Here is a 15917-nt window from a genome sequence, read left to right as displayed (position 1 = left end):
AAGATAAATTATCTTATTAAAATGTAACAAGAAAAAAATTGGTTTAATGTGATTAATTAATGAATACTAAACTGAAAAATTATGAAAGCTTATAAAAGAATATTTGATAAGTGAAAATGTAATAGAGAATGTGATATCATGATGACCTAATGTTAGGGTTGGATATTTGTGTTACAGTAAATAAAGTTTTATCAAATTGAAAAATGTCCTATAAAAAAATTTGATAAGACATTCTACAAAAATAAAAGAATAACTTTACATTAACTAGAAAACCTTTTACATTGACCATCCTATTTTACATCCTATTTTACGTGAAACAAACATCGAAAAAGATTAAAAATATTTTGCGTAAAAACTTTTACATTGAAACAAACAGAGCCTTAATTTAATTGGTTTTACGAAAAGGTTTGTGTAGAACTTAAATATTTGCAGTAGGATCCAGTTACAAGACTATTTACCATAAGGACAATATTAACACAAATTGATTATCATAAAGTGAAAATAACATATTATGAGCTAAAACTCAAATGAAACTCATGATTTATTGCTTTTGGGAGAGAGGAAATGGCATGCAACTTGTATGGTATTCCATACTTTCTATAACTTAACCCTTTGTTGAATATACATTATTTTACATACTCATTAAATTACAAGAGAATGTTACAACCATCCACAGCTTTGAGACACTCCACAGTTGAAAATTGTGGTAGTATAAGACGTAATAAATGAACACGTTTATTGTTACAATGTCAAAGAATCAGCAGACAACAGAGACAACCAACGAACCTGCCTGCTTGCGCACCAAAAATATTGAAAAACGTATCTCACCTGCTAAATTTAAAGATGAAGCTTACATATATCCAAATATGGCACCAGTATGATTGAATCCGCATGATATCTCCAACGCTTTAACATTTTCACCAACATGGACCATTGTAGGTTTTATGTAATCTACATCGCTTCCATGACCCTATTCAAAAAGAGGAAACAGCAGATAATAACATCCATGTACACATGATCCTGACAGCTCGTTATACAACATGACAAGGTAAAGCTTATCAGCACCAAAAAGTGTTGGGATACAGCGACATAAAAAGCATATAAAATGCTGCACAAACTTGTCATCAAGGTCATATATGTAGCTTACGGAATTATCAGAGCGTATTCTGTCTTGTTCTTTCTATATTGTTCTTCCTAGCTAAGTTCCTTACTTTTCTGACGAAGGATATAACATAGCAAGAAAAATTAAAGAATTGCAAACCCCAGCCAAGTAAGGTCATGCTTATCTAGAATAACAGATTTGAAGCCAGGTTTGGAGTAAGGAGTTGCTTTAAAGACAATAAGGCTAAGTCGAGCAAAATGTTGAATTGGCGAGGTTGAGAAGATGAAGGATGTAATTAATTGAGGAATTGCTTCAAAAATGAGCTTGCAAATGATTTAAGCATTATTTTAAGTTCTTTGGAACTCACTTTGAGCTTGAGAGCTCTAGCTTGGAGCTAGCATTTTGATGAGCCTTCCCAAAGTAGGCAAATTGAACTTCTAGCTAGAGCATACATGTATAAATCAAAATAGTGAACATTAGATATAAAGTTCAAAGCTCAATAGATTTGTGTAAGGCTCTATTTTACGGTTATGACTAATGGATCTTGTCACCGGACGGTTCACAAGCAATCCATCTGTCTTGTCAAGGCTCTTTCCTTGATTTTTACCTCTTCCTTGCAAATGACCTATGCTGAAAAAGTGGAACACAAGTGGAACTCGTCGAAGGGAATTCCATACCTTAAGACTCTTTAGAGAGAATCTTAAATCTCGTAAAAATTGGTTTAATCTGACTTCCTTTTTTATTGCTACCAATTGACCTATTAAATAGAGGTTACATAGGTCTACTGAATAAAAGACTTATAAGCCAAAAGGAAACCAAAATAAGACTCTAAATAAAGATTCCTAATATCTCTCAAAGATACTTTTAATTAAAAAGATCTCTTAAAGATATAAAATACTCATAAATAAAATCTCCTAATAAAATAATAATAAACTAATCTAATAATAATGAATTAACATGTAACATTACTCCTAAGGGTGAGCAAAATCCGATTCGACTCGAAAAACCAGATAAAATTTTCAAATTTTAAATTAAATAATTTGAGTTATTTGAGTTAATCAAGTTATTTGAATCAACTCAAATAAAAAATCAAGTTTTTCGATTTAACTCGGATACGAATTACACAATTTGAGTTATCTAAAAATCCGAATAAGAAAAGGCAAAACTACGCCATTTTGATAAATGTTTACCTTTTCTAAAGTTAAAAGGCAAAACTACATTGTTTTGATAACTGTTTACTCATTAAGTTAAAAGGCAAAACTATTATATTGTTTATGTAGTTAATCGGTTCATTTAAACGCAACATTGAGTATAAATAATAGGATTCGTTAACTCCACTCGAAATTTTGACTTGATTCGATCCGATTCGAAAAAAATTTCAATAGAGTTCGGTTGCTAAACTAGGATTCGTCAACTTGACTAACTCGAAATTTTTTGACTCAATTCGACTCGATCGAATACTCACCCCTAATTACTCCCCTTCTGGAAAAAGAGCTTGTCTGCAAGCTTAAGATTGAAACTCCTTTTGATTTTATGCATCTTTTAACTCCAACCAAAATAATTTTTTACATTGGTGTTTAAATGAGTATGGTTCGTCACAATTGTAATGAAGATCTTTGTCTTTTCGCTCTACCATCTCTAGACGAGTCAACTTTTTAATAAAAGGAGGATCTTTCTTGATAGCACCAATCTTTTGTCGATTCCCAATTATGCAGGTCAACAGCTCGAGTTAGTTGATATTTTGACTCAAAAGTTCGTGCCAGATTCATAGCCTGAACCAAGTTTTTAGGTTTCTTCATCTCCACATCTATTCAAATTGAATCTGATAACCCTGCAGTTAATAAATTAATTTGTTGATCCAGTCTCATGGAATCTACACGGGCTAACAGTTCTTGAAATTGGCAAAGATAGTCTTCCACTGATCCTGTTTGATTCAACTTCGCTAATTCCCCCAAAGGATTCATAGTCTTCCACTGATCCTGTTTGATTCAACTTCGCTAATTCCCCCAAAGGATTCTTGCACAACAATGGTCCAAATCGTAGAGTATAGTATTCTTTGAATGCTTTCCACAAAAGATTAAGCTCTCCCTACTCAATTTGATAAGACCACAACATGCTTTTCCTGTCAACTAAAAAGCGACTAGACTCACTTTGTCTATTTCGACTATCTTCTGATTCCCAAAGAACTTCTCTCATCATTGCAACCAAATTAGAGGGTCTTCTGTCCCATTAAAAGTCGGAAAACCCAACTTCATGTATCGAGGAACCACACTGAATCTTGTCGCCGTCTCTAATTGATTTTCCTATTTCTCTAGTCGACTCTCATTTTTGTCAACACTGCTGTTACCGCTGTCAACCCCTTTTCCCTTATCAAAGTTTCGATTGGAAATCATCAATTCCCTCATCTGCAGCATGAATTGATTGATTCTCGACTCTATTCCTGCTTTAAACGACTCCAACTCCTCTCTCATAACGGATCGCCCATTGTTTCTAGCTTTGAAGCCAAGTTTTTACGGTTCCGACTGATGAATCTTGTCACTGGACGATTGACAGGCAATCCGTCTGTCTAGTCAGGGCTCTTTCCTTCATTTTAACCTCTTCCTCATGAATCACCTATGTTGAAGAACTGGAACTTGTCGAAGGGAATTCTAGACCTTAAGACTCGTAAGAGATAATCTTAAATATAGTAAAATTTGGTTTAATCTGACTTCCCTTTTTATTGCTACCAAATAGGTTTATTGAATAAAAGACTTATAAGCTAAGGAAATCAAAGTAAAGGACTCTAAATAAAGAAAGATTCCTAATATCTCTCAAAGATACTTTTAATTAAAAAAATCTCTTGAAGATATAAAATACTCATAAATAAAATATCCTAATAAAATAATAATAAACTAATCTAATAATAATTAATTAACATGTAACACTCTACCTTATGATGAAGATGATTTTCTTATAGAAACAAAGGGATTTGCATGAAGCAACTGTATGCCTGGGCACACAATTGTGCATGAGCATTTGCAACGATGGGTGACAAGAATTCTACTTTTAGTGAATGGTGATTGAATTTAATATGGAAAAGAGCAAAAAAATCTAGATTCAACTTTGGGATTGTTTTAGATTCAGGTTTCAACTTGTTGATTTCACGCTTGAATAAATTTGGCTTAGGTCACTTCCAATCGAAATCCATCCATTCATTCCATTTGGATCAGTTTCGAAGTCTCTAAGCTCATATAAAGCATAGTTGATCATATACAAATCTGCATAAGAGCTTGCAATGGAATCCTAAACTAACCTGAAATATACTTGAATATTGAATGCATTCAATTGTCAGTAACAGAACAACGAGGTTCTCTTAATAAAATCTAAGTGAGGATGAGGCAAACTGGGTTTTCAAATAAAGGTTTATTTTTAGGGTTAACGAATCGATGTTTTTCTCTAGGAACCCAGAAGGGTCATGCATCGAGGAAAGCAAGCATCTATCTACCTCTGTGCACGTTTTATGCTCACTCATCGTACATGGCTTTTAAGTAGCAAAGGGGTCCTAGGCCTACTGCAAGCATGCTTGAATAGCTTCCATCAAATGTAAGCTTCAAAATTCAATAATAATAAAAAATAAAAAATCTAAATTACTAAGATTTTTCTCGGGCAGAAACCAAGGAAGAGTTCGTTTTGATAACTGGAATCACCATTTAATACTACCGGTGCAAGACCATTTGATTTGATAAGGGCCTCTTTTGGAGAAAGGAAGGCTTTGCTTTTAGATTGGTACTTCTTGTATTCATCCCTTAAGACTTCCGGGTTTATTGCAAGGGCTTACATGTGGTTGGACTTGAGGTTTCAGATTCTTGGAAATTGAGTCTAATTCCATAAATACAGTTAATATGATCAAGAAAGGAAGAAGTCCACGAAAATTACCCTCGTATTAACCTTGTTTTCCTATCAAAGGTTTTCTACAAAGAGAATCTCACTAAAACCTCTCAGATATTCTTAGAGAAAAAAACGAGGTATGGGAGGATAGACAGAAAATTAAACTATCTCATTGTGACTCGTCTGAACATTGCTTTTGCAGTAATTAGATCCCAAGGTTTATATTAAGGTTTAACACTAAACAACGGTTGGACGTGCTAGAGCTTGAGGAAGAGGCAATCAATGTCAAGAAATAGAAACGGTTGCCCTACGACGTGCTTGAAGAATTGTTGTGTGAAATTTATGCTAGGTTGCAATATGAACAAACAAGAATCGAGATGGATATTCAGAAAGGCACCCATAACCAGTTTGACACATGAGAAGGTAGCCTCATCGAGAAATATGATTTTGGTGAGGAAGAAAACCTCATTCATGATGCTGGACGTACAAACCCTATGGTACAAGATGAATTGGAGGTGGTGCATGCCCTCAAATTAAACAAGGGTGGAATTAGTGTTGAAGTTGTTGATTTTCATACTTTCCATGAGAAAGAACAAGAATATGATCTGATAAATCCTACTTATAATGAGTATCTTGAGATCAAATTGGATATAGAAATAGATGCTCCTTCGAGAGATGAGTAGGATCCCTACCAACACCTCAAAAATAAGTGTTATTATTGCCATACCCAGCACCAAATTTGAAGAGTGCCCTCAGCTAGATGATAAAGCCTTGTGTGATGGCTACAGATAATATTCTTGTGGGGATATCTTGGTGGAATGGTATTCTTGATCACTTGGCTGGTTCTATGGAGTTTTCAACAGGTTGAGAAGTGTTGAATGGAAGACTTTTAAGCCTCTAGAAAAGCTTAATGAGTGGTTAGAAACCCTAAGCACCTTTATCTGGATCATTACTGTGGTGCGTTGTGTCAACTAAGACATTGCAAAACAGCATGTAGTTGCTGTAACAACTACTTTAAATGCTTGCCTATGCTGAATGGCCAACTATTTCTTTCTCTGGATGTTCACCTTCATGCTTGTGAGCTTTACAAACTTGTCTCTCCAAGAAAGAGACCTACTAATGACAGCTTCTGAATTTAATTCCTCATTGAGTAGAATGATGAGTGTATATAGAGAATATTTGGTCTATAAAGCTATTGTGAAGAGAAATCAAGATTTTGGCCCCTCATGAACTGGCCAATGTCACCCACTAACATACATAAGTTCGTTCCCCTTGTGTTCCAATAGGTCATAATTCAAACAGAAAAGTAACTAGTATAATTCCAGCATTTAGTCAAATATAAACTGCCAATGCCAGTTATAACAAATGAAGGTAAGATGAAGGTAATTTCTTTGAAACCTGGTCGTCAAAAACTAAAGTTGGCAAATCTACTAGGAGTGAGATCAGGAATACTCCTATTACTCATATAGCAAACAACACATTGCATGAGGTAGACACAAAAAATTAGATGGTAAATCAGTTGGCAGAGCACCAACTCTTGAAAAAGCTGCCCCAACTGTGATATTCCAAAAGAAGAAAGTAAAAGACTATCTTTCACTGAAGCTGACACAAAGGAACTGGAAAACAAAAGGATTTCATGCGGTTAAAGATTCCCAGTAATAGCGTTGAGGTTCACAATATGGAAGTAGGTATCTCAGGGACTGAGGTGCTCTCTCTGAAAGATTTAACTGCTGAATCAGCCAAAGTGGTTCTTGATCTAGGAATTTTTGTCGAAGTGGTGAAAGTTTTAGTGTCGGACTCATTTTTCCAAGCTAGGGAGAATGACACATGAGTTTTTGATTATTTTGTATTCTTTATTTTCAGTAATATATATTAGTTTTTAGACATTATGTCAACTAAACCACAGATGGAGGGGCAAATGACCTGTGTCCATGTTCTCAGTAGACACTAGTCTCGGGTTCAATCCCAGGACAACCCCTACCCCTTATAAAAACAATTAGATATATCATGGACTCTAAGATTACAAGATATCTTTAAGAATTAAAAATAGGGCTAGGATTTTGGTTATCTTTAGGGTTTAAATCTCAGGCTAGGACTAGAAATTTATTTCCAACCCTAGTACAAAGAAGCTGTAAAATATTTACAACTGCAACATTCTTATCATTTTCTTGAATTAATAGAAAAGACCTAAAGGTTTTCTATAATCCTATGATTTCTAGTGTTCCAAGTTCTTTCTCACTCGTTTATTCAGGTCTAATTCTAGAGATTTACTGCTGTTTTCCCCTAAGCCACACCACCCATGCCAGGTCTAGTTGTGCTGACATGGGCATGTATGCAGGAAAGAAAGTTTAACAAAATCAGGAACATCCCTTTTTTTCTTATTCTTTTAGTATATTGTGTTACAAAATCGATGCGATAAAAAAAGCACTAAAAAAATGAAGTTTTCATTTTCCTAATGCTTCATGGAAAACCACAATAGAAGAATTACATTGATAAATGGTTCAACTATTATTCCTCAGAAAAATACAAAATGAGAAATAATAAGATGTTAATAGGAATAGAAGCAAACCAGTTGTCCACCAGAAGAATGACCATCTACAGAAAATGTTCCATGAGAACCTCCCCAACCCCATGTGAAGACCTTGCCATCTGTACAATAATTGTAAATACACATTTCTCACTCTAGCAATGTCAAAGAATATCTAATCACTTAATCATTCATACTGTACAGAATAATGTCTACATTTAGCTTATGTATCTATTATTAATTGCTTTGGGTCTTATTTTTATGATTGTTTGAGCCGAAGTTGCAGCTTTTATTTGATTTTTGCTTTCTTAAGATTTTATCTCAATAGCATTTAGTAAATTCTTAGCAGTTAAGAATGGCATGCAGATGCTGAGTCCTGGAGTAATATATTTGTAGTAAGTCTACCTATCATGGTTTAGGAGCTTTCTTTTTCTTCAACTTGTTATTTTTCCATTCAAGGCCAAGACTTTGTTAAAGTCTTTATGTGATTAAAAACTAATAGTGAGCAACTTCTCATAATCCTTCATCTTTAAGTGTCCAGTAAATACCAAATATATAAGAATGAATAAAAATTGAAAAGTAGGAGTTACAGTTTCTATTTAATAATTCTTACGAGTGATAGAAAGGAAAGTATCATTTATGAAGTTTTTGATCCCACGTAAGTTCTTACCTGAAATTGCTGCTGTATGCTTCCAACCACAAGAAACCTGTCAATGCACATGTTTCAGAAAAAAAGGTAGAAATTTGAAGTATATGCAAGAAGTGAACAAAAGATCCAGGCATCAACATAGGCAGCTTTGAGGGTGCTTGCTTTTTAGACTCTTTAATCTGCTGTTGTCACTTTGAGGGTGAAAGAGCAACAACATAAAAATGCAAACAACATTGCTCCCGGTTCTATTACAATTGACTAAAAATCTAACTGATATAGTAATAAGATGTGTTCAACTTTCAACCAAACAGAACCACAAACCTTGCTAACAGGAGATTTCAGAAAAGGATCTTGAATTCTTTCCGGAGCATGAAAAACATCAGTAGAACTGCAAAACCAAAGATGACCAATTTTAAAGATATCAGAATTCTATGATTCAAAATGTAAATAAAAAACAGTAACAAATGAATTTATCAAGCTGGGGTTTCAAAATGAAGACCCAATTGAATACCCGATACCAAGGCAACCATTCTCATTTGAACCCCAAGTATAAAGCTCCCCACCTCCTATGAAAAAATAGATGAAAAAGAAACAAAAGTAGGATTACATTCAGATGCACGCATCAAAGAACCTTTAGCTCACTAAACAATGGAGAGAAAGGGATGATGAAGGAACAAAATAAAATAGAGCATTAGGATTTAGGCTCATTTCACTTCCCAAAAAGGAAATATTAGATATATCAACTTTAAGGATGCAAATGCAGGGCATTTATCAATCATTCATAATAAAATAAGTACATGGCACACTGATGTCAAATAATGAAAAAATTGAAACCCTTTCTTTTTGTACATGACACTTGAACAAGCTACTAACAATAGACATGGCTAGCATAACATACAATTCTAATTCTTGTCATTGTAAGGGAAGGCAGCACCAGTTTTGTCATCAACAATTTAATGATTTCAAGAATCCCTCCTAGTTATGCCAATGCTCCCATAAAAAGGATAACAAAAAGAAAAAGAAAAAGAAAACAATCTAAGGCAACTTGCTCTCAAATCCATAGCTGATCGATTGAGGTCCATGATTGCAGTTTGTTGGTTTTACCTTCAGTGCAGCACAAGAGTGAGAAACAGAGTAGAGATAGAGGGAAAAGAGTATAGAGGGTAGAAAGGAAAGAGATAATAGGGTCTAGGAAGAACCAACAGGAAAGAAAAATAAAGAAAACAAAAAAAAAAGAGAAAGAAATGAGAGGGGGGAGGGGGGACACGTTCTAATTTACAATCTGAAAGTTAACTAAATAGTACTTAAGAACTCCTTCTTAGCCTCATATTAAGTAATTGAGTAAAACAAAATGACATCAGAAATTATAAATCATCTAAAAAATAACCAGATATGAAATGGTAATTGAGACTTGAAAATATACAAAAACTGATAAAATAGATCCCTAATTACTGTATATATCCCCTGCATATATTTCTACCCTTGATGGAGAAAATCAACCTCAAATTAAGTGTTTGAAACTATTTTATTTGCTGATCATTAAGTACTTTAAACCTTGATGCATCTTCTCCTCGAAACCGCAAGGTTGAGAACAAGTAAAATCGTTCTCATCTTCCACGTCATCAAAAAAATTATGAATAATTAAATCAATAATTGGGACATCTAACAATGTAGAAAGTTAATTACAACCATCCAAGATATCCTACTTCAATTAATTCTGATAAGAACAACTTAATCCACATTTAAACTACCCGAGTGAGTTTCAAACCATCACTAGATTTGACACATTTTTACCCTTAAAATCCAACTCTTCCTTCTCCTTATCATCCTTTAAACTTCCATGTTTTAATTATTATCTTCCCATATGATCTCCAGGACATTGTCATTCACATCAACTTGCACTTAATTTTCAAGCACTGGAACACAATTCAGACATAAGGCCATAAATGAAACCATATTTTCCTGCAATTCCTGTCATTGATCATAGACATATCATTTTCTATTCTTCTAGGCCTTCACTCATTCTAACCTATATAATCATTGAGAATATTCATAATTTATTGAAGCATGAAATTTTTAAAAGATACATTGATTTAAGATTTTCAAACAACAAAAATGTTTGCTTTGTATTTCTAGTCTAGCTTCCTTTTGGTTCTGTAGAGGATTTATCCTGAGAAGGAAATAATAAGAGCATGGTAAGGTAGTCTAGGTTCTATCTATCTAACATGACAATTGCAACAAATGATGGCTCCAAATCGTGAATCGTATAAATAAAAACATGCAAAAACATTTAATAATGAAGATAAGAGAATTACTTGTTACAACACAAGTGTGGTAGCCACCACATGCAACTTCTTCTGAATATGGCAATGTGTTGATCATGGATGGCATGGTTGCTTTCTTGGCCTCCCCAAATCCCTAAATATTTTCATTAAGATAACATTACTCAAAAATGGCATATGATTAGAAACATTAGGTGATGTTAAAACTGACAGGTTTAGAACTTACAAGATTAGCTACCACTTTATCCCCAAACACAAACAAAGACCCAGTTTCTGCAATACCTAGACAAATTAAGATCTGAAAACAAAAGTTTGGAATATGTCTAGTAATAAGGTCATAAAAATTGATTGACCATAAGAGAAATCATTTCAAATTACCATCAATGCATGCTGAATGCAACAACCCAGCTGCAACTCTTTTGACCTAATGCAGGGATAAATAATGAAGCCAAAGGTCCATAGTTAGCAGAAAGAAATTTACACATCCACCTCAATTTTAGTTACACCAGTAAAAAGTTCCAAGTTACAGGTAGAGATTACCCTGATACCCTCTAATTTCTTTATAAGCCTTGGTGTATATTCACTGCAAAAATTATAAATATATAAACTTAAAAATCTTTACTGTGAGAAAACAGAAAGCTCAAGATGAAATGAAAATAGAAACTTATAATAAAAAATAAACAAAGAACAGAAAAAATAATCTGATTTCTAAAAGAAAAGAGTAAAATGAACAAATATGAAAGTGAAAGAAGGGAAACGCTACACTATCTGTAGGCAGAAGGAAAAAAAATATATAGCTTTGTCCATGTCAAACGCTAATAAAAGCTGGCATTTCTAGGAGACATCTCATTTTCAGTTTCCACACATTGGTTAGAGAGGGAACACCTTAAAATGTTGCAAATGCCAATGTATTTTCATTATTATATTTCACTATATAATCTCAAATTTTACGTCTAGACCCACAAACATATTCTTCCTTTATCTATATAAAAGAAAAGAGCAGCAGTACTCAAATATTCAATTAATCAAATAGGTGATTCCCGATCTAAAATGTCCAAGTAGGCCTTGGCAATAACAACCATTTCCAGTCTATTTTTATGCTTTTGTCTTTGACATGCCTACTTAATCAGATCCTTTCCTTCCCGTTCTAAAATAGCTGACTGGTCAACAATGACTCATCAGGCCACAGGATTAATGGATGGAAGTTCTAGGAACAACCAAAGAAGAATGCACCTGGACCACTCAGGAGTATCCAGCTTGGGAAGAAATACTAGATGTATTTTGCTCTAATTCTTCCCCTCCCCCCTGCTGAGCTATGACACACCGATGTACTTTCACACTGGATTTTGGGGCACACAGCACAGTGCTTGTGTGTAATCCAATAGGTATTAATATTTATTTCTCTTACGAAATAATAATCCTGCCTCAAGCACTACCCAAAAGAAAAGAGAAGGAAAGGATAAGCTGAAGGCTCTCTTATATCAGCAAATAATCAAGTAAACATAAAATGTAACCTGCTGCTTGTTAAAAAACCAAAAATACTCGACTCAAGGCCATGACCAAGTCTTCCAGATGCAACTGCTCCCCAACTTAAAGCCTCACCTCCATCTGGTGAAGTACATAGAAAAGAAAATACAGACATTACATCCAAGCATACATATCAAAAGCATCTCCAAAATGGTACTGCTAGAAAATAGAATCTATATCTTGTGAAGCATTTCCAGTTTCATACCAGTAACAGCAACTGTGTGCTCTGAACCCAAAGCAGCCAATTTAATTGTAAGCCCGCTCAAGCATTCCACTTTGGTTGGCCTATGAACCGCTTTCGCAGCCTCTGTATTTACAATATGCCATCCATCCCAAACAAGTGAGAATATGCTGATTACACAATAAAGCTAATAATAAGAAAACCAAGCATTGACAAGTAGGCAACTTAATAATTTAACTTAAATATTATAAGCATTCAAATAAAAAGGAGCTCATTAAGCTATTACTTTTTCCAAGGCCAAGTTGCCCGCTTGAGTTCTTCCCCCACATGTAAACTTCTCCATCCACTACAGGTCAAAACCACATTTTACAGAAAATATACAAAAGTTGGAATCAGAAGCAAGGACATAACACAGTGAATCTTGAGTTCATTGTGGGGGGGGGGGGTCGCAGAAGAGGGAACAAATGAAACAGTAATATTATGTTCGTGTCTATTCCTGGAAGAAAAATGTGAATGCATCTCATCTTATTATTTCAGAAATTCTAATACAAAGAGACTTGTCACTTTTATAAAAATATAGCCTTTATTTTAAATACCAATGGTTTGAAATTATTTTCCAATTTATAAAAATTAGCATATTTGAGAATAAATTCCAAACCATAGGAATTTAAAAGAAAGGCTACATTTTTATGAAAAGACCATGAGACATTTCCTAGAAGAGTGATAAGGCACAAAAGCCCTATCTTCAAGGAAACAGTAGGTAAGTAGTGTAAATGCAATATGCCCATCTATCCAGTTATAAGTGTGCACATCAGCAAATCCACTTCCATAATCTGCACATCATAATACCTGTAATAGCACATGAATGATGATAACCAGCTGCAATGTGCACAATTCCTTTTGCAAGACCCAAAACTTCAATCGGCTCCTAAAAGAATATATAAATAGGGTTACTTCCTAAAAATGTACAAGGAATGCTCTGGCACACTAACAAAATGCTGACCAAGACTAAATCTCATGACTCGCCAAGAAAGAAAGCCGCCTATGTTGAAGGTAAGCCATTTGCTGGTAAAGGGTTCTTAAGGGATAGCAAAAATAGGTTAGCCATTTGGAATATGTAACTGATAAGGATGAAGGGATCACCAATAATGTTGAGCCTGAACCAAAGGACCACACTAAGGATGTTATCCATATTTCTCCAAGAGAATCAAGGCAGAAACTGCTGAGGCTGCTGATTTGATGAGGAACCTAAAGAACAAAAACAAAGCTCCTTTTGACCATAAAAAGAAAGTAAAGGCAGGTCAGCTACCTTGGAAGGTCAAACATCAAGACCTTCACATTCAGAACATCCTCACATGAAATATAAGAGGATTCAACTGTCCTCTTAAGCAAAAACAAGTAGCCAGTAGATTGCCATAGCTTGCATCATAGAGAATCAGAATTAGGCTTCCACAGATGCAGCTAATTGTTGAAAAACATTTTGGCGGCCAGAAGTAGTTACACAACTACTTAGAGGCAGAAATGCAGAATTTGGCTACTTTATGAAGATTTCTAGACTGTAGACCTGCAAGAGCTAACTGATCAATCCATTACCTGTCAGGTTACCTAAGGCTCTCAGAAGTTTTGACTACAATTTACAGGATGAACGATGATAAAGGAAAAAAGAAAATTATGGTTCCATTTAAGCATTCTTAGTGGACTGGTTATATGAAGGCTAGGATACTAGCAGGTGACTGCTAGTCCTTCTAAGAGTTCAAACCCCTTAGAAACTTGATACAATTCACTTTGTCCCTGTTATACACCAAATATAAGAGATTATAGCACGAAAACTGCTAGCTAATTTAAGAACTGTATCTTTGTAGCTGCTACGTGCTATGTTGCTTCTTGGATGATAGAAACTTAAACCCCTTATCCCAAATAAATTGATTAATTAATTAAAACAGAAAAAAAAACTTCAAAAAAGGTATGTTTGTTATATCTATATTGAATGGCACAATTGAAACATCGGAATTTCCAATTCATCACTCCTTCTGTACATGCTTTAATGCTTTTCAAACTGATTCTTATGCAACAAAAAGCTTATAGACAGCCAAAATTCAGATTGAATTCTCCCTTCTTCGTGGAGTTCAGTCTCGCATCTTGCATATTACATATGACCAGGATTATAAGTTCAATTTGCCATGTACAAAAACAACTACAAAAGTATAATTGTCCTATTTTCTGACTAAGTATCTTTTGTCAAGCAATTTATTACATGATTATACTATCCAGATAGCAAAATGCCCAATTCATACGGTAAAATTTATCATTCCTATCATTAAACAATCAAAAACAGTAGAATAGAAGGTGGAGAAATCTTACTCTAGAGTACTTTATAGGGTCTGATGACCCTAGCTGCCCAAAATCATTGAGACCAGTGGCATAAACCCTCCCAGTTTCTGTCAAAGCAGAGAAGGATAATAATCGGCGGCCAGGTCCAAAAACAATAAATAATAAATTCATGAAACTAACTTTTGTTTTACAAAGGACCTGTTAAGAAGAGAGTATGGGCACCACCACAGGCAATGGACTTGAGGCTTTGGTGATGAAAGGAAGAGCAGTTGATAGGCTTCGGCGACCATTGAGAGTCCAGAGTCCCAACACCCAAGCGCCCGAAATCTCCATTACCCCACACCGCAGCGAATCTCCTTGCAGGATGGCCTGAGGTTGACGAACTGTAACCCCTTCTCCAAGTCAAGAATTCCAGTTCTCCAGAAGAGAGCGTAGTTTTTCTTAGGACGTTTCTCCACATCTTGTTGAGTCTAGATTTCGGTTTTTGCCTCTTCTGAGTTATATGAGTCAATCAAATGAGTTGATGGCTTGCGGGGTTGCAACGTCCCCCATTTTACTTTTATCTTTCTAGACTCAGCTACACTATTCATTTAATCGATTCTTCTGATTCAGCTAACTTCTGTTTTAAGCATATATCATCGCCGCTCAAGAGAGAAAAAAATGTTCGGATTTTTATTTTTAAATTTACTTAATTATTTAAAATGATTTTGTAATTTTTATTTTTAAATTTAGACTTTAAATAAAATTAATAAAAGTTACAAATTTTAAAATTTGAACTCATATCATCAATATGCATAAAATCAGCCCATCATATGCTTCATTTTATTTTATTTTTACATTTTAATATTATCTATAATCGATATTTTATAATCTATAAAATCTATCTATAATTCTATGAACCCACAATTGAAAAAATATTGAATCAACTAAAATATCATTTATTATTTATTATATTACTAAATTGCATCAAATATAATTTATTAGTAAATTATTAACTATTATTAGATAATAACAAAATAATATTATTAAATAATTGCTCAATATGAATATTTGAATATAAAATTTGAATAAATAATATTGAATTATACTTTTATTTTATTAAATTATATTTATAATTTTAAATTAATCATCACTTAATTAGTGGTACAGTCGTAAATTATAATTAAGATTTAACACTATAAATAGATACAACTAGTATTTTTGTTCAAATAACATGAGTATGTTTCATGTCGAAACCATTTTTTTGTGAAAATGTCGACTTTTTATTTAAAAACGAAAAAGAGAGTCGCCACCGGTCATTTTTATAGAGTGTGATTGGGTCATCTTGTAAGGATTTAATTTATTAAAATAACAATTTTGGTAAATTAAATTCAAGAAAACGAGTTCGGGAGTCGGTTACGTACGAGGAAGGATTAGCACCTTCGTAACGCCCAAAATTGGTACCTAATTGA

General features: G+C 34.1%; 1 protein-coding gene across 2 annotated transcripts; it reads right to left on the bottom strand.

Annotated features, from left to right (window-relative positions):
* Window positions 1–565: 565 nt before the first annotated feature.
* Window positions 566–15079, bottom strand: LOC105788093 (ultraviolet-B receptor UVR8). Of its 2 annotated transcripts, none has more exons than XM_012614818.2 (15): window positions 14665–15079; window positions 14497–14573; window positions 12985–13063; window positions 12422–12481; window positions 12160–12261; window positions 11942–12035; window positions 10968–11010; window positions 10806–10851; window positions 10654–10709; window positions 10461–10563; window positions 8657–8711; window positions 8467–8533; window positions 8167–8203; window positions 7539–7618; window positions 566–970 (listed from the first exon to the last, which is right to left on the bottom strand). In XM_012614818.2, exons 1-15 carry the CDS (start codon window positions 14924–14926, stop codon window positions 851–853), a joined length of 1281 nt encoding a protein of 426 aa, XP_012470272.1. In that variant the 5' UTR covers window positions 14927–15079; the 3' UTR covers window positions 566–850. The 2 variants fall into 2 exon arrangements, with proteins under 2 accessions (XP_012470272.1, XP_012470274.1); XM_012614820.2 differs by having other exon boundaries at window positions 10654–10700; window positions 14665–15078.
* Window positions 15080–15917: the final 838 nt, after the last annotated feature.

Source organism: Gossypium raimondii, chromosome 11 (assembly GCF_025698545.1).
Source record: "Gossypium raimondii isolate GPD5lz chromosome 11, ASM2569854v1, whole genome shotgun sequence".
Taxonomy (NCBI): domain Eukaryota; kingdom Viridiplantae; phylum Streptophyta; class Magnoliopsida; order Malvales; family Malvaceae; genus Gossypium; species Gossypium raimondii.
Note: the sequence above shows the minus strand (reverse complement) of the source record. Positions and strands in the feature narration are given on the sequence as shown.

What these genes read in the sequence shown, in the direction of transcription:
- LOC105788093 (XM_012614818.2), bottom strand. Translation starts at nt 14,926, where the DNA reads ATGTGGAGAAACGTCCTAAGAAAAACTACGCTCTCTTCTGGAGAACTG. An exon ending in GCACACAGTTGCTGTTACTG is followed by an intron (nt 12,036 to 12,159) that starts GTATGAAACTGG and finishes GTACTTCACCAG; the next exon opens with ATGGAGGTGAGGCTTTAAGT. An exon ending in AATGGTTGCCTTGGTATCGG is followed by an intron (nt 8,534 to 8,656) that starts GTATTCAATTGG and finishes TTGGTTTTGCAG; the next exon opens with TTCTACTGATGTTTTTCATG.